We start from the raw sequence: 23,855 nt of genomic DNA on the forward strand, positions 1-23,855 counted from the left end.
GCTGAGTGTGTGTCTACGTGTGTGTGCATGTGTGCATGTGAGTGTGATTTTCGGGGGCCCAGAGGGACTGTGTGGGGCAGTCCCGACTGGAGTGTCTGGAAAAACTCTATGGAGTGACAAAAGCAGCAGTGTCCCTTGCAGCATATCTGTCTGCTGCCTTGGCTGCAACACTATATTGGTTCTCGGCGCAAAATTGAAATCAAACTGTGAAAGTAGGCCTGTGCATAGATGTGTGTATGCATCTGCACATACATGCATTTGTACCTATTTGGCAAGAAGATATAGAAAGAAAATGTCTAATACTTGTAAACTCCCTTACAAGCAATAAGTTGCTGAATAATGTTGGATTTTGTCAACATAGTCCTAACCAGATGGGTTTGTTATGGGAGATCTCGGTCGAGGCTGACCTGTTTCTGAAACACAGTCGCTCACTCCCCAGAGTGCATTGCTACATTGAGCATTTGCCTCTGATGGCAGTGACGCCTTGGGCTCGGAGAGACAATAGCTAACCTCAGTTGGGCAGACATAGCAGACCTCTGTGCTATCAGACCCTATCTAATCTCAGCCCATGGGACAGCCGCATCTTTCCCGCTCCCACGTGGCCACATCAGACACAACACCGGCCTAAAGAGGACATGAGCATATAACTGGGTTACGTTCCCAGCTTCGCTCTGCAGAAACCTCCAGGCTTGTTGCTATTTATCATATCTGGGAAATAGCAACTAGTTTTTGTACTACACAAATAACAGAACAATATTTCGTATAATACTGATACAGAGCACAGTGTTTGCTTTATGTATCATGTTAGATACCATGTGGATGTATGGCTGTATCCATATATTTTTACTCAAAACACTACACGCTTGAAACACCACAATAGCTGGTTGGGTCCAGGGATTCTCTCATCAACAGACGTGAAACTGGACATTTGTGCATAAAAATCAGGCCAGACGGCTTGAGGGATGTGATTGGCTGACAAGTCGTCGGATGGGAACTCCTACTCACTCTCCACATGTTGTGCCAAGCGCTGGAGGTGCTCCTACTTGTGTGACATGTTTATAGCTGTCAATCTGCTGTTATGGTAATCACATTGAGAATATCTGTAATTTATGACAATGAAAACAAAAGCAGACCTGAAAACAAAATAGAAAAAATAGTTTTTCGCCTCCAGATCTTATGTAACTGTGAGTGATCTCCTGGACCTTCACTGCTATCTCAGGGCCACCAGATGCCTGCCAATGACAACTTGGGGGTGTCCACATAAAACGAGACATCTTTCCCATGTGCGAGGCTACTTATTTACTGTTTCACATCTCATGTTTGACACTTGATTAAAATGCTTCCAACAACCACAATCAAACCATGAAGGACAAATCCACCTTTGACGAGTTGTGATGCTCAAAAACAGATGCTGCTCGACTTTGCTGGACGCCTGTTGGACTCGAAAGGTGGTTGACAGGAATCCAATGGAAAAGTAACGTGTCAAAATAAATCCAGTCGGTTGCCAAATTGCAAAAACACATCTCTATGCAGTTGGCGGGGGGGGGGGGGGGCTGCAAGATAACATATGAGTGCAGTGGAGACTCAGCTTGATGGTACATGATACAGATTTGTTGGGGGAGTTATCCAGGTCTTGACTTAATGTGTGGCTTTTGAATTGTGAAACTGAAGACATCTTTACCCAGTTTTCACCATAAGATTTTATAAATTCCCCTGGAAACTAAGCATAAGTGAATTGTATCTTCAGCCAGTGGCTACAAAGTGAAATAGTGTGACACCCCTCAACACTTGATACACAAAAGCACCACCACGTGGCAGTATTTTATAAGACACATTGTTGATAGTGGTTTTCAAATGAAGGAAGGTTAATAGTGATTATTTAAGCTGTTTTTATGTTCTTCATATTTAAACCATTTGTAACACAGTTACTTAATTCACACAAAAAACATTTTAAATGCTCAAATTAATCTTAGTCTATTATTTTACAGCCCAATGTATTATTTAGTATTCATTCAGTTGTTCTTCTCCTTTTCAAGTAAAGCTCACAATGCTTTTATCTATATCCATGTTTAATTAGTCACTTAAGTACAAAACATACAAAATATGTAGATATACATAAACAGTCCAATAATTAAATGCAAGATCAATCAAATACAATTGTAAAAAACTCAATTTATTATTATTTAAATATAAATCCAATAACATAAAAATAAACATGTTCAATTAACTAAAAAAATTTAAACAGATAAATGAACTTCCTGTGATATGATACTTAATCATGTTAATCTAGGGTCACATGTAATATTATATTCATAGTGAAAAAGTCTGCGCTCACTTTTTTGTTTTTGATAAGGGTTAATTTCTACATGCAATAGAATGTAACTTTTTATAACATCTCAATTTAGTCATCATATCTTCAAGTCTCTCCATTTTAAATATTATAAATATTATATATGATGCAATGCAGCCATGACGCTATCGTCGTGGTTTCTGGGATGTTGACATTATTGTCCTTCGCGGTGCTCCGTAGTTCTTCCGCTCTCTAACTGCTCAGTGGCTAAAGATGGCTGAAGCTCCCCTATGGCCCAGTCGCTTCTTCTGTCACAGATGCTCTGCAGAGATCAGCCCCCGGCTTCCCGTAAGTTACACACACACAGAGTCAAGGTAGCGACTGGTGGGCGAATAAAAAACAAGGCGGCGTTGTTGTTTCTTCTATAGAAATCGTAGTAAGAGCGCAGTCAACTGTTAGCATGCTAGCAGCGTTAGCCGGCCCCTCTGAGTTCCCGTGTATCAGGCTAACGGAGCTCAGTGTCAGTTAGCTTGTTATCTGAGTGCTGGATCTGTCAGTGTGTCAACACGTTCGATCACAGTGCTGCTTCTTCGGCCACATGCGCTGTAACAAGGCCCAGCAGCAGCCTATGTGTATAATTACGGTTGGCCAGTTAATATAGCTAACAGTTGGGACAATAATACGCTTCTATACAGCCTGTAGTATTAGCTGTAGTCCCCCAGGAACACTGTCAACGTATCTAACGTTAACCGTCGACTCCCAGCTTCTCATTTTACAAATGCACAGCTGTCGTCTCACTTAAGACTTCGTGCACCAGACCTGCAACAACACATGTGAATGATCCGGTGGCAACAATACCACTCCGTCCTTTTCTTGTCCTGCCATTCAGTAAGTGAGCGTCTGTCGCAGGCTAGAATGATCTGTCTGCATGTGGCCGTCACAATGTGAGCGATCAGCCATAGGTGTGTGTGTAGGGTGCTGGTAATGACTGGTGGTGGCAGTGACACCTCACAGCTCTATCACTACTGGTTTTATCGATTAGAGGAGCTACTCTTTTGGAAAAATAGCTAGTAAAATATTGATACAATCACGTGAAGGTTTAATCAAATATATGAGGCAATAAGGTTTGTGTTTATATCTTCTCTCTCTGTTGACTGATGGGTTAGTGTTATGTGTCTTCCACCCTGGAGGAAGAAGCTGTTCCTCATTATATGCATTCTGAGCTATCGGCAGGGTTTCTATCCTCTAATGTGCTGGAGGCTTTTTGTAAAAAAAACCTCTTGATTGACATCATGGAGGTAGAGAAGAGAGATGTCAGTTATCCTGAGTGTTTGCCAAAAGGGCCTATAGACAAACGGTTCCCACATCAGATAGTGGCACAGCTGGTTATGACACTTTCAACATTTCCACTAGAACAGGTTTTTTTGGGGGGAGGGAACACTCTCCTTAGTCCTCAGGGATCATCAGTGATGTGGTCTCCAAAAAATCTGGTGTTCATCTTTTATTTTCAGATTCATATTTATATGTTGAACGTGTGTGTGAACCTGAAAAGGTAAAAATGTATAAGCATGTTCTGTCTTCTTTATCCCAAAGTCCATCCCTAAGCTGCTTTGGTTTTTTCCTTAACAGGACTATACGTGTCCGAGATGTGACTCCGGGTTTATTGAGGAGCTGCTAGAGGAAAGAAGGTGAGTGTATGCATCCATGTATTATCATCTTGGCCTCTGTCCCTTATTTAAAACATTTGCATTTATTTTGACTCTGAAATAAGTGGTTTAGATTGTGAGGTTGTGTTATGTCAATCTTACGCATTGATTTGTATAGAACAGACCCTGTTTGTCATTTGAAGTGTCATTGAAAAAAGAAATTCATTAATGCCTCTACATTGCTCGACAACAGGTGCATTAAGGACCTTTCTTTGTTTTGATTAGCATTGCTTCACTGGCTCTCATCCTTAACCTTTTGTCATATTATCATAAGATGTGACAATAAAAATTGGGAACACAATCATTTTTTATGACTGCAAATCAGCCAATACACAAGCTGTCAAAATATGCAGGGGCAAGTATAGGTAGAAGTAAAGGACCCAGTGAAACATGTTAGCGTAATAGTTCGGAAGGATGAAAAAAAAATCAAATTTCCTTTGACGTCATAAAGTCGAAACAACCTGTCAACAATCTGTTCCCTGTTTAGTGCTGACAATGGCTCCATGTCTACCCTCTCCAGCGGACCCCAGAACCAGCAACCATTTGAGGTTTTTAAGTTACTCACTCCTCACTCACACACTCTCCCTCTCTCTGTCTCTCACATAATGTCCCTCTGGTCTTCTATACAGTTGCCTACGGCAGCATTTCTTAGTATTATTGCATTGACGTTTTGTTGATCTGGGACTGGAAGTAATGGACATTTCTTTTTCACCTCTGTATCTAGTATATATCTTTTACTGTCATATGTTATTGGGTGATTTGGTTGTTTTTTACTTTGCTCACCCTTAGCTATCACCCTTAGTCTGATGTGTAGTCCAAGTCGGTGCTTTCTGAAGACCCACAATTATTAATATTTCATGGAAATACTGTATGTCAGTCAACACTATTCTATGATTTACATGATAGTAAAACAAACTTCACTTCAGGTTTGTTGTATCGACCTGCGATATTTGTTGTTAGCTGGATGATATACTTTGGATAAACCACTGAGCTGTACTGGTTTTCCACCACCAGCATCAGGACACCTGGGTTATTCTGGTGTCTTTAATTTTTTTCTTCGTCTCACAGACTCCAGACCAGCACTTGTTCACATTCCCGTCAGGCTATGGTCAGTTTGCCCTGGGTGTCTTCGACGACAGTTTTGACTTTGGGGCTGGACTGGGAACAGAGGACAACCGGGATGTTGAAAACAGGAGGGAAAGGGAAACAGCATCACGGCAACGATATGGTGCTAGGCAACCAAGGAGTCGTCATGGTTCGAGGCGGCAAGCTGGGAGGCACGAGGGAGTACCCACTTTAGAAGGGTAAGAAATATACTCTGTGACAAGTCCAGCTTGTGCTTGTTTTATGGTGTTTGTCTTCTGATATAATTAAATGTCTTGATATGCAGAACCTAATTAAAGTGTTCCTGAACTCTACCTGTATTTTCTCTTTTGTAGAATCATTCAGCAGCTAGTGAATGGAATAATTGCACCTACTGCAATGCCAAATATAGGTGTTGGGCCATGGTGAGTCTCTGGAGCAATGTTGTAAAATTGTAGCAAGTTCACAATTTACCCTTGGTTTCATTCTAGCTGGATTGATGTTTCATTTTTTTGTTTTTTTAAGGGGTGTTCTTCATTCAAATCCCATGGATTATGCCTGGGGAGCTAATGGACTAGATGCAATTATAACACAGGTACTGTAAAGACCTTCGACTTGTTTCTGAAGGTTTTTTTTTTGCTCATTCTGAAATGGATAAATATATATTACACTTTGAATTACATATTGGGGATATTGAGTATATGTGATACATGTAATGCAAACTCTATCTCACAATTTTCTTCCTATTTGTTTCCCTTTTTCTCTCTTTAGTTATTAAACCAGTTTGAGAATACGGGACCCCCGCCTGCTGATAGAGATAAAATAAAAACTCTTCCTACAGTACAAATTACAGATGTGCATGTTGGTAAGTTAGAATACATAATAGTCACAACTGCTGAAATGATTGTGAAGAAGTATAATTGTTTTTCAAAATAGCTTGTTTGTTTCAGGGTTTCCCAAAAAAATGTGATTCGTCTTGTGGAGGAAGCTTTAAACGGGGGGTGGGTTATATCAGACCAATGAGGGTTGATTATTATGATTGCCACACTTTCATGGGCCCCTGAGTGACCGGGACACAGAAAAGGACTTTTTAAGTCAGGGTCTGACTTTCCCACGATTGCTCACAGCTTATGTAGAAACTACCAATGTCATGTTGAGTTCAGTCTGCCTGCCGAGGATGATGATAAATTAATGGAGCTATCAGCAGCTCTGAGGATTCCCTTTTGGATGACGATGAATAAAAAAAATATTTATCCATTTGTCTTGGAACATTGGACTGGTGCACAGCCCCAATAGACCACTGTGAAGCATGTTACTCTACTGTTTTATGTTGTTTTCTTGAAGAAAACAAATAATTGCAGATTATTTTTAGTATTTCTCAGTTACTCCTCAGTATTTATGAATTGTTTTGTAAGCCTTATTCGGCCTGGAGGCTGGAGTCGCTCCACCCTAGATTTATATGTTACTATAGGGACAGGTTTCCCATGTTGACCTCATGAAAACTCTTGCTGTGGAAAAATACCTGTTTGATTGAAAGTGAATAATATATTGAACTGTAGTTATATGATCCACTTTGGTTTCTTAACCAGTTTTGAATTGTACAGACCCGGACGTTGGCCATTATAATATAAAAATTGAAAGGCCTTAATGTCATTATTTCAACTTTTCCCTCTACACATGATATTCATCATTTTCTGTAATTTCAGCTTCAGGGCTGGAATGTCCAGTGTGTAAAGAAGATTACAGTGTTGGAGAAAACGTGAGGCAGCTCCCGTGCAATCACATGTTCCACAATGATTGCATAGTACCCTGGCTGGAACAGGTATGTGTCATTTAAGCACCACCAATTTAATCGTCTTACCTTTTACAACAGTTGCTATGTAGCAGTGGAAAAACAGCAGCAATAAGACTAATTATATTGTTTCCCCCTTTTTTCCCCTTGTTTTCCAGCATGATACGTGTCCAGTATGCAGGAAAAGCTTGTGTGGACAGAACACCGCAACAAACCCTCCAGAACTATCAGGGATGAACTTTACCTCCTCCTCTTCCTCTTCATCCTCCTCTACCCCTCAGTCCTCAAGTTCGACTAGCAATGACAACTCCACTGATAACTCCTAGAGAGACATTTCTCCTTATCACCCTATGAGCTGTTTATAGCTCTGTGGCTGCTTTACTTCAGAGCAGTGACCTCCAGTTTCTCCCTGTCCTAGGGTAGAGACCTGAGTGCATCTTGTCAGGAGCACTCTCACGTGACTCAGGGGTAAGTGATACGTGAGGCTCAACCTGATGCTCCCACCCTCATCAGGAATCTGAACAGAGGAAGGGCAGAGGCCCTGGAGTGCAGCTTATGTCAAGGAGGATGTAGAGACTTCAAAAGGGTTTGATCTGCCTGAACCATCTCATACAAGGAAGAGAAGCGAAGGAAATCCAATGGTAGAGAACTTGGGACAACAACACAGTTGCTGTCCTTTTTTCTTTTTTAATCACAAGACTTCTATGATTTAAAATGACCCCCTTTTGCCAATTCAGCAAAAGGGATATGTACAGTTATTCCTTTATAATTAGTATTAATTTCTGACAGATAAAATGACCCATTGCAGTGCACTGTTAGTGGGCATTTTTGCTATTTCATGGTTTGGAAATATTTTTGATTTTAATCCTCTATAATCAGTTTTAGCACAATTACCATTGGTTGCACTAGAAAAGATGTCAAATTGCAGTAACTATGTGCTGTATGGATGGTGATGTGGCTAATCATTACAAACACACAGATATTTTTATTTTATCTGCTAAATTGAGGGTCAAGTTTTCAGATGACACACTTTTACATTTCATTGCATTTGTGCATTTTAACTTAAGGGTAAATTAAATATTTTCTAAAGTTGCCAGTTGAAAATGATGGATTTGCAGTATGTTCGTGTACAATAAAGAATATTGGAAATCAAAATAAAGATGTTTGGGTGGTGCCACTCAAATTTCCAGTGACGTATTCTCAGTGTGTGTTTATATGATCTTTCAAAGTCTTGTGTACAACTGCAGTCTTAAAATGTATTTAGAGACATGGTCAAATTAAGTTATTTTATCAAGAACAACAACGCAGCAGGAAACCACCCACAGAGGTGTATATACCGAAAACCTTCCACTAGTCATTGGTGTTCAAGAAACACACGCAACAACAACTCCTGAATTTGTTAATTGGTACAGCAGATAATGTTCAAATTGACCAAAGATCAAACATGTTTGTCCTCATACCAAATAAACCAAATGGTGCTATGTTAAATATTTAACAGATTAGCTATGAACTGGGCAGCTATGCATGTCCCAGATACATAATGTGTTCTTTTAATGTCGTTTCGCAGGGTCTTAGATCAACCAAGCAGGCAACAATAACATCTTAGGGAACCCTGCCGGAGGTGATTTCAATGCATAATGCTGTGTTGAGATTGCTTTGTTCTTGCTCCAAAGGCCTGCTGATAGAAAACTGCCTATATCCTTTTAATGGGCTCCTTGCCTGCTAATGTTATCTATGAGCCATGAATTTGCTTCCTTTTTGATTGTTTAGCCATATGGGTGTATTTCCTCCACATTGTACCTCGTCTCTGAGGTTTAGCTTCAAAGGCCTTTTTTCTGGAGGAATCATTGTTGTGGACTTTCTGTCTTAGTCGAGCTGAAAGACCAATGGATCCACTTGACCGGTGCTCGTTGGTTTGACTTTACAATGTTGACATGCTGCCTTGTATTTTATTCATTGTTAAAATTGTGCAGGTATGGAATTTGCATCTTTTCATATGTGCACCTTGAAAAATATTGATACTTTTTAAAATGTCTCTGCATATTAGCAGGTTCAGCTTCCACTTAAGCTCCAAGGAATCTGAATGTACAGGTGGGTAGATGTGAGTGTCGCAGGTGGAATTTAAAAAATATTTAGTTTTTTGTGAATCTGACATTCAATTTACAAAAATATTTTTTATGGGTTGGCAAGAAAAATCATTTCAGATAGCATGGCAGTAATGGATTCTGGGCTTTTTCCCCCATATAGATACTCATACATTTATTCAGGCCTGCTTGAATTGTCAGGGAATATTGGGATATTGGGGATAATAATCTTAATTAAATCTCACAAAAAAACAGTTTTAATGCTGTGCTTGAACATTGGATGTCAGGAATTTCATCTAATTACATTTTTTGATCATCTGAAATGACGTTGAAGATCTCTATTTTTCCTTCACTTGTTTTTCTGGGCTTATATTTCTGTTTCTGATTTTGTCCGACCAAAGAAGGGCTGGGTAATAAAACATTCCAATAATAACTGCAGTATAAATTTCCTCCATAGCAATAAAACAAAATTTCAATGCATATAATAGGTTTATTTGTATAGGACATTTCAACAAGGCAATTCAAAGTGTCTAATATGAAATATGAAAGGCATGGCAACATTGTAAAAGCAACATAAGACAATATATTAATAAGTATTTAAACATAATTTTAAAAGAGGTATATGGAGAATAAAATAATGGATGAAAAGAATAAGAAATAAATGAGTTAGAGTTGGAGTCCAGGGTAGCAAATTTGTTATTTGATTTAATAAAAGGATGGTGCCAAAAGAGAAAAAAAAAAAAATTCCTTTACTTCAAAGAAATAATAAGACATTTATTGTGATAAATGTTGATATTGGCTATATGAAACGTTGATATCCTTTTTAGGACCCTATCATATTTGAAAATCCAATTCAAACACTTCTAAACTTTCATTTGATTTGGCTTGAATGACTTCACAATCAAACAGAGAATATTTGTCATTATAAAATAGCATTATCACTGAATAAGTTAAATCTGTAAATGAAGATCAACCATTTATACACTGTATAGACAGACACCCATTAACGTTACATGTGACGTAGCCCCGCCCTCCAACGTGTGCGTCACTCGTACGTGACGACCAGGGCGCTGGTAGAGGACGAGCCGCCCACCGGACATTCAGCTGCCTCATCCCCGCTGCGACTTCCCGAGGAGGAGACGAAGAAGAAGAAGAAGACTCGGGACAGGAGGAGGAAGAAGACTCGTTCTGTCTGACAATACTACTGTTCACTCGACGGCTCGGTGAATCGTGTCCACCATGAAGCTCCTGTGGGCTGTCAGTGCCCTTCTGCTCAGCTGCTTGCGAGCCAATGCCTCCACAGGTAGGAAGAATTCGGTGTCAGCCATGTTGGTCGAAGATGTAGACTTTGCCCTGACTATACATGTAAATTCCTGCCTCCCAACACTACGAGTGTTGTATCTTTGCCGCTGCTAACATAGAACATACGGCTGTTAATTATGTAAGCGACACACAGCCGTGATAACATTAGCGGTGTCAGGGTTAGCGTCGATGCTAGCGACACATTTATTTGCTAATTTGCGGTCTTGTACGAGCCACTCGGGCCGAAGCGTGCCTGCGCTTACACGGCGTTTACGTCGAATGTGGTTTCCTTCAATCTGCGTCGTGTGAAATCTCTTCGCGCGTTTGCATTTATTGTATGTTAGCCAAATGCTAACAAGTGTCGTCGATCTTGTTATTCTGCGAGGTGTGTTGGCTCGATGACGCGTTTGCTTGTTGTGTCGTTCAGTGCCAACAGAAGTTGCTGTTGCGTAACGTCTCGAAGGCTTGTTGCCTATTGAATATAGGAATAGACTCTATTAATTATACGTTAACTGTCCCCTCATGCTTTTCCCCCCCGAAATCATGTTAAGCCCAACGTAGTGTTTAAGTTCTGTTAGGGCAGGCTTTTAATAACAGGGGCCTGAATTCGCTTCACACCCTTGCTATGGTCGTTGGCTTGTTCCTCATTTATCTGATCTCTCTGATTTAATGAGCCACTAGCTCATCATGTGTGTCACAGTAACTTCCGTACTCTGTGGTTTAGTACATTAATATGTTAGCCACCGCTGGCCCCTCTGCTCCCTGTTGGATCATCGACCTTGGTCAACAAACTCAAATGTTACTGAACAACGTCTTCATTTTAACCCATACCTAGATTCATCCACACATCTCTGCCTGGTTACAGTGATCAGTTATCATGATCTGTCGGATGTGTCACAGTGTGTGTTTGTCAGCATTGGGGCAACACCTGTTTCTTTGGGCAATGTTGACTAGTCACAATTGAAATGTCCCTGGGAGCAGTATTCATAAGTATATTTTAACTCCTCGATTTGGTATGTCAGCTTTGCAACTGACCATCATTTTCCGTCACATTACAAAGCTAACAGTTGTTGGCGTGCCTGAGAGTGAGCACCCACATGAGCTCTGGACTCTTAACAATATGACAATAGCCCACATTGTACATCATTTACACACAGGTTGCTGACTCCATTGTTGTTGAACTCTGCCATGTCAGGATTTAAATGTATTGGGTGTTTGTTATTTTAAAATAATGTTGGAATTGCTTTAAAAAGCTTTTAAAGAGCCCCCCACAGCACAGTCTTACAGGTACACTTACAAATACTATTTCATCACCTAATGTGTTGTTGCACTAACAGCGGAGTAATGCTCCTCAGTGGAGCTAATTTAAGATAAGATAAAACTTTAGTAATCCACACATCAGGAAAATTCAGTTGTACCAGCAGACGGCACTTCAGAATGAGGTAGAGTTGAGTATACATTATTATTAAATAAAAATGCTGATTATGTAAATCATACCTTCTCACTGTAGGGTTTTTATGAAATATAAGTAAAGTGCAGTGGCACAGAAGGACCGTACGAGCAAGTAAAATTCATTTTTTGCATAAGAAAAAACGTTTGTACTTAGGGAGAAAACTTTACATAAACACAAATGTGCCAAACAATTCTTTTCTAGTTATTTGACTTGAATCGCCTGACCTTATATCGTGGGAAGATTTTTTTTCCATATTGCCCAGCTCTATCTGTGTTGGGGAAAACACAGTTTTTCCACATGTTTAGCACCTCCGCGTCTTTATCCTAATTTTATACAGACATATTAACTCATGGACTATTATTTTGAGAGTTGAGCTGCTTAACCTGCTCTTATTTAAATTGTCCTTATATGATCAAAGCCTGCAGTCAGAGCAGCAGTCCTGCAGAAACAGTGCAATTCTTTGTTTTTTCTAATGGGAGTTGACATCCTTCTAATACAAGCAACAAATCTGTGCTAATCCAACACAGCTGAATGATTACATTAGACAAATCAGGTCACATTCCGTATATATTTGACAGTAACAAGTAGGGTTGGGTGGTACTGACAAAAATTGTATCTCTATTTTCTGGGATTTTGTCCCTAACAATGAACATTATTGAAAAAATTGCGTATAAAGTCGTTCAAGTAAAATGATAAAAATACTTGTGTTTGTAAGTATATATAAACCACTTCAAAAGGATTTACTTTGTTAGCCTTTCCGGTTTAGTGTGAACATTTCAATGTACTTTGTGACTAGAGTGTTACGGGTTTGGGTCTGTGTGTGTCCTTTCTTTTTCGAAAGAGTAAATTACTGCTCAAAATTTTCAACCAGCTTTTCGAATTAGGCGGATCTATTCAGTGTAATTCTATGCTGTGCGCTGTGAGTGACGTCATACGCAAGCAACACGCCGTGTTTACAAAATGCAGCGAGCGAAAGGATCAGCTCCCCTGTGTCACTTATGAGTTTAACAGCACACTGGGGGGGTCCGGTGGCGCCTCACGGCGTCGCTGGTGCGGGGGGCTTTTTCTCATTTTCTTGGGACCGCGGGGTGGTGTCCGCCGGAGGGGCCCCCAGCGGGCGACGTAGCTGAGGTGATCCCCGAGAAGGGCCCGACACGTGTCCAGAGTCGCCGCCGCTGCCGACCGCCGTACCCGGTCCCCTCCGACGGCCCGCCTTCCGCACCGGCGACGACTCTGGACACGTGTCGCCCGCTGGGGGAACCCTCCGGTCCGGGGGGCCCCCTCCGGTCGCGCGGGGGGCCCCTCCGGCTGTGCGCCTCGGCTGGCGCCTAGCAGCTGACTCAGAACTGGTGCGGACCAGGTGAGTCCGACTGTTTAATAAGTATCGGATCGGTATCGGCCGATACTAAACCTCAGATATCGGTATCGGAGGTGAAAAAAGCGGATCGGTGCATCCCTAATTAGAATGGAAACAGCAAACACACCAATGAAGAAGATTAAGTACGTATACACAGTTGGGGGTATTTTGCTACTTTTTACGTTTCAAGGGCTGTGGACACACACGCGGTTTTCTTGTGTTATGGTGGAGAGCGTTATAACTAGTCACTTACATCAAGATTCGTCTGGTTTGCATCTAATCACAGCAGGGACTGGAGCTTAGACTATATTTAATTTTGAACTTTTGCACAGCATGTGCTGTGAAGGTGACCTTTGGGAATGGCAGGGTAAACACTTTAAAACAGAAACAAGACGTGTCACCTCTGGGGCTCTTGTTGTTCACAATGCTCTATGTTGTTCACAGGGCTCTATGTTGCCTTAAATGTTTTAAATGTATCATCCACAGCACAAAATTTAATACATCTCAATATAGAAATGAAGAAAAAGATATTGTTTTTTTGTTGTTGAGGTAAGAATGTTTTTGAGAGGGGTATGTATGCTCTGGGTTTTGCCTGTGGTGTGAGAATGTTGTTCTTTCCTTCAACCAACATCGTGATAACACCCCAGCCACCACTGAGTTACCAGATTAATCCACTTAACCTGCTGTGAATGTGGAAAGCTCCAGTACTGGAAAGACAACACACACTCAAAAGCATGTCAAGGGCACAACACAAAATGCACAGCGTGGTTGGGAGCATTAAAGCACAGCATTAAAACAAAGTATGGAAACTAGAATGGCATTCAGTTGAATGCATGACCCCACACAGGCTCAATTGCCCCTTTAAATCAAGCTGCACCAAATTTCTACACGCTTATAGATATCACTGCCCTAAATGTGCTAAATTTTTTCATCAAGATCAATGAATTTGTCTCTGGAAATATGGTGAAAAACACTCAATGTCGCAGTTTATGCCTGGATCTGGTTCCTGGTCCCTATCTGCAAGTGATGTTGAGTTATTTTTTTGTTACCTTGCTTACAATCATACCAACCTACAAATGAATGGGTGAAATATAAATTAATAGGAGCTTCCCAGCCAAGGTTTTTCCTCACAATTGCTCTTATCCAGTGTAACAATCTTTTCTCTTGTTGACATGCATGTCAGTATTTCTTGTCTGTTTATTTCCATGTGAATGCCCTGATAGCTGTATATGGATGTTTGCATTTGCTGCTCAGTGGAGGGTGACCTTAGTGACTCCCATGTACATTGATGTCATGTGCATTGCATCCATTAAATCAGTGGAGGAATGTCCTTAGAAATAGGTCTTCACGATGTGTTAGCCTGGCTTGACACACTAAACTGCTGCTGGGTTACTACCCTCGACACATCAGAGAAAAGCCTCTCAGCCCCCAAATTCTAAATGCATGTTCTGAAGCTTTCATGGATTTTATGTGAATTTTCTTTTTCATTTCAACCACATCTGCTTTATTTGTTCTGTTTCATTCTGTTCCATTAGGATGTCTAAAAATGTACTAGTCACTAACCTTAATACTATTGAAGCCTTTACCTATAACACACACATAGAAAACCAACATTTTAGACCGCTCCTGATTATAAGTCATACAATTTAACTGCATCACTAACTACAGCCTCCAAAAAGGTAATGGCATTTAATCACCACCTTTCTTCAATGAAACTAAACATTATAACATTCAGAATTGTAGGCTTTGGCATAATTGGGAAAAATTGCAACCTGAGTGCATGCCTTTAGTTTTGGCTCTGAAGTAGACTTGAGTCACCCCTGATAACCTTCCATGTTGCATTTTTTTAGATTTGTCTTTGTGGGTCGGAGTTCCAGAAGTTGCATTTATCTCAACCTTTTATATGTGCTTTACTTTCATAATTTCATTTCATTTTGTGTGTTATTAACGTTATTTCTTGTTCTTTCTTTTTTTTCCTGTTTGCCTGCCTTTCTTCCATCACTGCCTTTTATCACCAATCCATGATATCACCTGTCTTTCTTTACACTCACCAAATTCAACATTTCTCTTAACCTTTGCCTGCTGGGCCGACTGTTACCGTGGCTCAGCTGGGTTTATCAAGTCTCCACTGTCTAAGATGAAGTTGATCGATGACAGTGCAGAGCTGTATTGCGAGGTGATAGGGAACCCCATCCCAGAGGTGCAGTGGTGGTTTGTACAGGGTGAAGAGCCCAACGAGACCTTCACGCAGCTCTTTGATGGGGCACGGGACTACCGTGTGCAAATTAACGCCACATACGTAGCACATGCCACAAGCACCTTTCACCTCACTAGCCTCACCCTCGACGACTCGGGCACATATGAGTGCCGAGCTTCCAACGACCCTGACCGCAATGAACTGAAGAGGACGCCCAAAATCAAGTGGATCCGCTCGCAGGCAAACATTATTGTGATTGAAAGTGAGTGGCAGAGGAAGCATGAGGAGATGCCAGTCAACATAGTTTGGCTACTATCTCCTCATTAGTTCAGTCCTGGACATTCAGCTCCTGTTGCAATCATACTCCCATGCTTACCAAACCAGTACCCTCTCCCTCCTGCTTCACCCAGTGTCCACTCTCCCTCTCCTCAAAAGCCCTGAAGTTGTCCCGTAGAAGAGAATGAACCTGGTCATACAGTGTGGCTGAGCCGCCCCCTAATCCCCTGTTCCCTGACACACAACATATCTTAAACATGATGCCTTTTATTCGCAAATGGCTACTGAAGAAAAACATGAATGTTTAATAATTTAAAGAAAAACAAATGGGGTGTTAGACTACTTGACTAGTATTGCTTCTTGGTAGATATTTATTTTGCTACCAATTTGATACTAGCACTGGCAATAACCCCTATTGTTCATTCTTGTACTCCTTTACTGTGTTTTACAACCAAAGTGACTCATAACTGAACTTTAGGCACAGAAGATGGCAACCTATTATTTTCGGCCATGGGGCATGTTCCTCTCCTGTGGGCCAGTATTATACTTTTGTCACTTTAGAAGAATTGGCCCGCTTCTACCCAATTGAAGCAAAAATACTTAATTATTACATTTTATCACAGAATTGGCAGAGATACTGCCAACAATCTTACATCCCTCCCTTGTGGCTTCTTCTGCATGACACTTTTAAACATCTCTTTTCCCTGTGACCCTTTGTAGTTCATCTATTAGTTTCTGGCATAACTCCTCTACTTCCCTTCATTCTACTGTTGGTGGGACAGATGTCATGTCTTTTTCCCACTTTTTTGGAAAGTTCTGTGTGGTATAGTGCAGAACTAACACGTGTCACATAAAATGTGTTTTCTTTCTCAAACTCAAAAGGAAAATATGTTTTCAACACAACACTCAACAGTTACTTCAACAAAAAAAATTGTGTCCCAACCCTGTACTACCTGGTGACTTTTATTTCTCTGCTCATTACAGAGTGTAATAGCATAGGGCTATCATGGACACAGTATGTCCATCACCATCAATATCATTTCTGTTAAGGCAACTGTTGAGTGTCGTGAGTCAAAATGGAAATCAAGACTAGCTAAAAAAAATGAAAGGTACATTTTAGACAGAAATTTAGATCCTGTGTGTTAAAACAAACAATTGTGACTAAACCTCCAAGAATTAAGATTAATGCCAATGAGCAGATTTTTTTGTTTAATTGCTTAATTTCAACACAAGAATGCATAATAATTTCCATTTATTTTTTCTATGTTTGCCTTAAGGCCCAAACATTATTGCCGAACCTTCTGAGGTCGTCAATCAGACCGTCGCAATCCTCAGCTGCAACATGACAGAGTCCAGCCTTCCCATCAAGGGATCCCACTGGTTGCACAACGGCCAAAAAATCGATACTTCCGTGTCTGAAGATTCCGCTCCATTCACGACCCTCCGGTAAGTAGCTGCGTCTATCCGATTGTTATATACAGGCAAATCTACGCTGCAGATTCTCTGACACTCATCCTCTTATCGTAATATACGTGTTCTTATCTTGAAGTGTTTGCATAATCTTACTGGTAGGACAGAATAATTCAGTTAATTGTCAATCGACTGAGCTATACTACTGAGTGAATGAACCATACAAGAAATTGAAAAGCCCAGTTGTCTTTTATTTTTCTTGATTACTTAAAGTTTGAAATATGCACTGAGCAACATTGATGTAGAAGACATTCAATAATCCCTGATCCTAGATGGAGCTCTTTGTTTGTCTTCTCTTCCTCTAGCTTTTATTATCTTCCTTATTTACTTTGATTGTTAAGCTTTCCATATCTGGCTCTCTTACAACGGTGCATTTCCATCTTTATCCCCTGATTTTCTCTCCCTCTCATTTTTGCCTATTTCCTGTTTTGTCCTTCCCCCTCTCACATTTCCCCCCTCCATCCGTGGCTGCCTCCATCAGCTGCAGAGCTAGAGGCGCTCACCGCTCTTGATTAGCAGAGAGATGGGCTGTGTAGATGTGCAGGTTTGCCGGTAGTCTTGGCAGCAGGGATAAGCGCCCCTAGCAGTGTGCTCACTTGGCCTGACCTTAATTCCCTATTAGTGAGAGCAGGCCAGACTGCACGAGACAACTGCACCAAACAAAAGTGCGATTGTTATTACTCTGGAAAATATGAAATATTTGTTGCTCGGACGAGCAGCTTTATTTTTACACGCAGCCCTTGAGCATAAACAGAGTTTACTGTAGATATTCTACTCCAATCAACCGTAAAACGAATCACTTTGATAAAAGTGGTCACAGTTTTCTACCTGCTATATGCTAGGCTGCCAGGTCCGTACAGATAATCGCGTCAAATTTTTATGTATGGCCCTTGCTTTTCTTTTCTTTGCATAGTTTGGACAAGATCACCCACCATTCATCTGGGAAGTATGAATGTGTGTTCGTGACTGAGCCTGAGGGGAAGAAGACAATCGAAGTCAAAAGTAAGTTTGGTCATTTAAAATACCATGGTCACGTCAAATGTTTGCAACTTAAATGTTTTTTATACTTACTGATTGGGCCACTTATAAATGTTAGCAGCCACTTTCCGGGAAGCGTCATGTAATATTCAATGTTTTTAATAACACTAGGTTCTGATGTTATTTGATGTCCAGACTGTCTGATCCATTTGTTCAGAAACATCAAGATACTGACAGTGCCCTCCTGATTTATCTGGAATTCCATTCCATCCATTCCATCTATTTGACTTTTTGAGTTAGATTAAGCAATTTGTAACTGAAAAAACGAGGCGCTAAGGTTGTCTAAAGTATTGATACCCCATTATATGTATTTATTAATTAAATAAATGAATATGCTTCGAGGAAAAATATATAACAATAGTGCTAAACATAACGGGACCTTTTGTCTTTTTGTTGTGATTTCGAAAGTTGCATTGGGAATCGTTTTTTCATTATTAGTATCTTGTTGAAATTTAACATTTTGGTATCATGAAAGCCGTAGAAGATGCCTCCAATTTCCAAATAAACATATTTTATTTACTACTTTACTACTTTATTTACTTCTGTACCACTCTACACTTTGTGGAAAATTAATTTGTTTCAAGTAGACCTGAAAACTAGGCATCACATGTATAATTGATAGACATAACAGCTCTGATAGTTTGATATAAATTTAAAGTTAGGATCAAAGGGATGTGTTCAGAGTCAACACTGAGACTTGGAAATCAATGTTACACAACAATTACACATGTACATCCAGAACTTGGGTTTCATATTCCTAAGTGAACTATACCTTCTGCTCCAAGATGACACATCAAGATTAGTGTATTATTTTTACAAACCTTCATATTTTTCATTTGAATTTGTGTTTCTCTCCTTGCTGCAGTACTCCCCCATGTTTCTACCCACAAACACTCCGAGCATGGCAATGAGAACGACGAAGCTGAGCTGGTGTGTGATGGCCATGGCTATCCACTGCCCACTGACTGGACCTGGTTCAAAGAGGTCGATGGCGGGAAAACAGTACGTATCTCTCTAGCTCTTCAAGATCAATGTACATCAAATAACATCGATCAACACCTCAAATAATTTATAATAGGAACATGAACCTAAACATTACAGGCATTATGAATAATGTAATTGCAGTTAAAATGAAAATGTAATAAATATTTATTATATAGATCAAAGTGGAATGATGCAAAATGATTGCATCTTCTTTTTTCTTTTTTTACTCCAGCCCATCATCAACGGCACTAGTGACAAATACGAGATCAAGAGCACCCCCAACAAGACCACCCTGATCATTAATAGCCTGAGTATCGACGAGGACATTGGAGACTACATCTGCTCTGGAACCAACGAACTTGGCACAACCTCCGATAAGATCCACTTGCGTGTTCGCAGTCGCCTGGCCGCTCTCTGGCCCTTCCTTGGCATTGTGGCCGAGGTCATCATCTTGGTGGCCATCATCTTCATCTACGAAAAGAGGAGAAAGCCCGATGAGATCACCGACGGTACGTACGCCATGCTGCTTAGAACGCAATATATTTGCTGAACTGTCAGACCGTGTTCAGACCGACATTAGTACTCGTATAATAGGCTGACTTCTCATTTATTTCAATTCGGCTACTGTTTGGTTGACACAGAGTTCAGGAAAAATTAAAAAAAACACACTAGAAACATAAACGAACACGTTGAACATTCTCTGGCATTAATTTGCCAATGAAGCAAAGTCATTATCCTTTTACATTACTTTGTAACTTGATTGACTGCCATACATCAAAACATAAGATGAAGGGATAATCAATGTAATATTTTAACACTGTTTAAAATTCTGGTTTCATATCACTATATCACTTTTTTATCAATGTTATTTTGGCGTCTGAACAGTCACCTGGACTGTCATTGCCATTAGGCCACTCTTGTTGGTATAATCCACAAGTAGCTATTTACTATTTTTTCTCAGATGTAATGTCAGACTAAAAGAATGAAAATTAGCCTGTTTAAGTCCTTATAAAAATAAATCAAACTGGACTTGTTACTGAACTTTGAGCTGAGAAGATTATGTGCCCTCAAGTTGCAAGGAGATTATCAAAACCAAGCACTGCTTGTAAAAACGGGCTGTATGGAATGTAGCATGAATTCAATATGAACCGTTATTGTCTTATGATTTTGTCATTATTTACATTTTACATATCAGTGTTTAGTGTTTGCCTCTGTTTTAAGCAATCTGTGATAGACACAATTATTATTTTTTATTATTTACATTTTTACTTCTCTGTTCGCTGCTGATTTTGCATTTTGGTAAGTGAACCAAACTGCATGTCAGACTGAAGTGGTTGAGCTGAGATGAGGACAAGGAGAAATGCCCGTGGAGCCTGAATGAACTGCTTTCCTTAGTCACCAGAGACACCTGATGAAATTGCTCAAAGATTAGGTTACTCTTTCACTGGCCCGGCAATGTACTTAGATCAGAGCAAGTGTCAACTGTTTTCTCTCCACCTCATTTCCTGGCCACATTTCTTTTATCAAATCCAAGTGTTTGAGCCATTGAAAGAGTCATACGGAGTCACTCAGTGTAGTGTAATGGTTTGACTTGAAATAAGACAGGTTGATAAGTGAGAAGTTTCACCATTGTGTCTGCATGCCTTCTGCATCTTGTACTTCATGCATGATAAAGGATAGGCAACCCTCTTCTCGAGACCAGTTTACCATTTAACTAATTCGCCGTTTGGCCAGATTTCGGCTATTCTACCTTACCTTGTGACTACGTGCTGCTGCTCTGGTGTTGAAACGGACACTGTACATGCCAGGTTGTGTGTTAGCTCTGTCAGATTTTTGATGCCTACTGTCCTTTGTCTCAATATGGCCTCTGCAGTGTTTCTTTGGTGTCCTCTGCTTGTTTTGCATGAGCGTCTGTGATTCTAAGGGGTGATACTCAACAGTGTACAAAAGTGTCCATGAATGGCAATTTTTCAAATGTTACTTGAGATTTATTTATATAAAGTATTTTTAACAGTGACATTTAGCACACAACAGTGATTGTGTGCTTGATGATCGATCTAAGGACTTTGTTCAATCATTGTCAGATACTCCACAGGTGGTGGGCATGCTTCAGTTCATGTTTAGTTGGATTTGATCATAACCTCATTGGAGCATTGTTGCAGAGGATATTATGTTATAACATTTGCTTCCATCGTCCGTGGGGAGGGGGCATGTACTACTACTACTCACACCAGTCACAAGCGTAACCTGCTTTCAACTCACTGTTCTTGTTGTTTTCCTCCCTTCACTGATCGACTCTAGATGACGACTCAGGATCTGCTCCTCTGTAAGTGTTCTCTACAGCTTCCTACCTTGATCGTCACTTTAGATTTTGTCTTCTGTTACAGAACATAATGTTTGTTCTATAATGTGTTTTTCAGGAAGAGCAACTCTAATGACAACCACAAAGACAAGAATGTGAGGCAAAGGAATTCTAACTAGAAGCTGAAACTGGTGAGTGTGTAAGATGGATCCGCTTCATCTACTTACAGGAGACAGATAATCTTCATTCAGGTTCAAACTTTCTTTTCAGTTTGTAATTTCTCATTTGGTTTGCATCATGATGGCCCACATTTGCATAATAAATGTCACATGACATCAGCGTTGTGCTCACTAGGGCTACCACAGATCACAGAGCTCATGGTTTGAAGCCAAAATGGTCCCAAACACGTGACTTAAATGAAGAGAGAGGCCTCTGCGCTCTGCCAAGTAGCCATGGCTTTCACCATCAACTGCTTTTAACTTGAGCAGTTCACATGAACAAATAGCTGCTTGTCTCATATGAGCACAGAACTACTTGGATTTAACTGCATCTCTGGGTTTAAATTAATACAGTCATTACTTCAAAAAGTGACGGCGTATGTTACACAACTGTGTAAAAGTTCCAAACTGTATCTGAAGTGCTAATCCTGACGAGTAAGAGTCAGCCAGACTACGGGCAAGTTTCAGTGTCAGTTTTCTATGGAAGAGAGGAACTACTGGAGACTTTAAGCTTTTTAACTCTGCAGAACTTTTACATACATAAAAAGACATAACACAGGAAAACAGAAAAAGTACGATACGTCTCCGTTAAAATGTTTTAAAAAAAGATCCTATTTCATTTTCAAATACTATTTGAAAAGTGAGTTTTTTTCGCCTCAGTTAAACACTGTATTTCACTCATGTCTCTGTTCTCCCCTCCTAGATGGACGAGCAGATGGCAGTCCATGACTCAGCGTTTTTTTGGCACATTCTTTTGTGCACCCTGCAATTATAAGTACCTTTTTGTGCTCGGGTGTTGATGTTTTAAGAACCTGAAGGATTTCCTCTCTTTTAATTTTCTTCTATATTCTTCTCCACATTGTGCTACCAGAGAACAAAGTGTGAAATAATATTTTCTGCTTGAGGCCTCCAGGGCAAATATTGCATGAGTTTAAACGCTGTTCTAGCCAAGTGTGTGTATTCGTTGTGAAATCATTAGAAGGTTCATGTGAGGAATGCTTAGTCTGTGGTTCTTTTCTGTTCATGCCGATGCTTCCTTCACTGACCGCACAGTTGTCAGTCTTCGCTTTTTATATTCTCCGATCAGGAAGGGTGACTTGTAAAGCAGCACAAGTTTTGTTTAGAGGATCTGAAAAACAGTTTTTGATGCTGATCCATCACTGCCATTCTTACAGCAACAACTGAAGTGTGTTTGAATTCACACGTTTGATCTGTCCCTACACCAACACAAACCTTTCTCTGCAGAGTTTTATACTTTGCCTTAACAAGCACCGTTTCTCCTCGCTCCTCTTTGGATTTTTTCATTTGTTACAATTTAAAATGTGAGGTTTAAATTAAAATGCAGACCTTTTGAAGAATCAATGTTTTTAAGTTTTGTTGCCATGAGAAATTTGACATGCTTTTATTTCATTTTAATTTTCACATATTTTAAAATAAATTTGTAGTCACCTCTCGTGTTTGTTGCCGATGTCACATCCAAAATAAAAACCTTTAACGGACCAAGTGCAAGAGATGCAAGTTGTGTTGCTTCAGTTGAATGCAACGTAAATACTGATGTACACTAAAGTTAAGAAACTGCAGATGAACATGCAATAAGTCGATTTGTCTTTTTCACTCAATGTGATCTGAGCTAAATCCTTTTCTGTGCGACTGTCGGACCACTGTCTCTGTCCCCTTCACTGTGTAGATGATTCAAAGCCATACATTTAACCTGAATAGTGTTGTGATTGGATGTTACCGTTTCAGAGTTTAACGAATAAAAAAAAAGACCTAACAATTTGTGCAAACTGTTGTACCATCCAATTACATGGAACACCATCTGTTGTGCAACTTTCACAAACTGAATAAAGGTATATTTGATTTGACCTGTGTTTACTTCTCTGACTTTATTCCAATGAAATGTTGACTTTTCAAGGTATAATCTCCACAAAATATGTTGAATGTTGATGAATGTTTTCCTATAGACTCCTTAATGCCTAACACAAACATTAACTTTTAAAAGAGCAGTAAAGCATTTAGGGTGTGTCCACTGACATGCTTACTTTCTTATGAAAGAAGTTCACATCTGTCTTACAACAGGTGTGCGAAAAACAGGTTTTACTTGGCACAATCTTTGCAGCCCTGCTTGACTGTTATATTTCTCTGTAGGGGGCTTCCTGTCCAGGTGATGGGGACAGAATACATGGTTGTCTGGTGAAAAAATACATTCCATTATAAAGCCAAAGCTAATACACGGTTGGACAGTCCAAATAATGCAATCAAGTAGTTCTTGCCTAAAGACAAAATGTCCTGTGTGTTTTAAA

General features: G+C 40.1%; 2 protein-coding genes across 2 annotated transcripts; both read left to right on the forward strand.

The window, feature by feature from the left end:
* The first annotated feature begins 2,554 nt into the window (after positions 1–2,554).
* On the forward strand, positions 2,555–8,064 carry LOC133010342 (E3 ubiquitin-protein ligase RNF126-like). The gene is made up of 9 exons (XM_061077886.1): positions 2,555–2,638; positions 3,920–3,978; positions 4,484–4,544; positions 5,065–5,300; positions 5,436–5,504; positions 5,605–5,674; positions 5,851–5,944; positions 6,786–6,901; positions 7,030–8,064. Exons 1-9 carry the CDS (start codon positions 2,564–2,566, stop codon positions 7,195–7,197), a joined length of 948 nt encoding a protein of 315 aa, XP_060933869.1. The 5' UTR covers positions 2,555–2,563; the 3' UTR covers positions 7,198–8,064.
* Positions 8,065–10,027: 1,963 nt separating this feature from the next.
* On the forward strand, positions 10,028–23,417 carry bsg (basigin). The gene is made up of 8 exons (XM_061077695.1): positions 10,028–10,258; positions 16,818–16,986; positions 17,924–18,012; positions 18,914–19,050; positions 19,265–19,541; positions 21,334–21,358; positions 21,453–21,525; positions 22,256–23,417. Exons 1-7 carry the CDS (start codon positions 10,195–10,197, stop codon positions 21,511–21,513), a joined length of 822 nt encoding a protein of 273 aa, XP_060933678.1. The 5' UTR covers positions 10,028–10,194; the 3' UTR covers positions 21,514–21,525; positions 22,256–23,417.
* Positions 23,418–23,855: the final 438 nt, after the last annotated feature.

The sequence above is a fragment of the Limanda limanda genome, chromosome 9 (genome assembly GCF_963576545.1).
Source record: "Limanda limanda chromosome 9, fLimLim1.1, whole genome shotgun sequence".
NCBI classification, from domain to species: domain Eukaryota; kingdom Metazoa; phylum Chordata; class Actinopteri; order Pleuronectiformes; family Pleuronectidae; genus Limanda; species Limanda limanda.

Bases quoted from the DNA above. Each gene is read 5' to 3' on its own strand.
- LOC133010342 (XM_061077886.1), top strand. From the start codon at position 2,564: ATGGCTGAAGCTCCCCTATGGCCCAGTCGCTTCTTCTGTCACAGATGC. The intron at 4,545-5,064 runs GTTTTTAAGTTA...TTCGTCTCACAG, and splicing joins AGAACCAGCAACCATTTGAG to ACTCCAGACCAGCACTTGTT. The intron at 5,945-6,785 runs GTAAGTTAGAAT...CTGTAATTTCAG, and splicing joins AATTACAGATGTGCATGTTG to CTTCAGGGCTGGAATGTCCA.
- bsg (XM_061077695.1), top strand. From the start codon at position 10,195: ATGAAGCTCCTGTGGGCTGTCAGTGCCCTTCTGCTCAGCTGCTTGCGA. The intron at 16,987-17,923 runs GTAAGTAGCTGC...TTCTTTGCATAG, and splicing joins GCTCCATTCACGACCCTCCG to TTTGGACAAGATCACCCACC. The intron at 19,051-19,264 runs GTACGTATCTCT...TTTTTACTCCAG, and splicing joins AGGTCGATGGCGGGAAAACA to CCCATCATCAACGGCACTAG.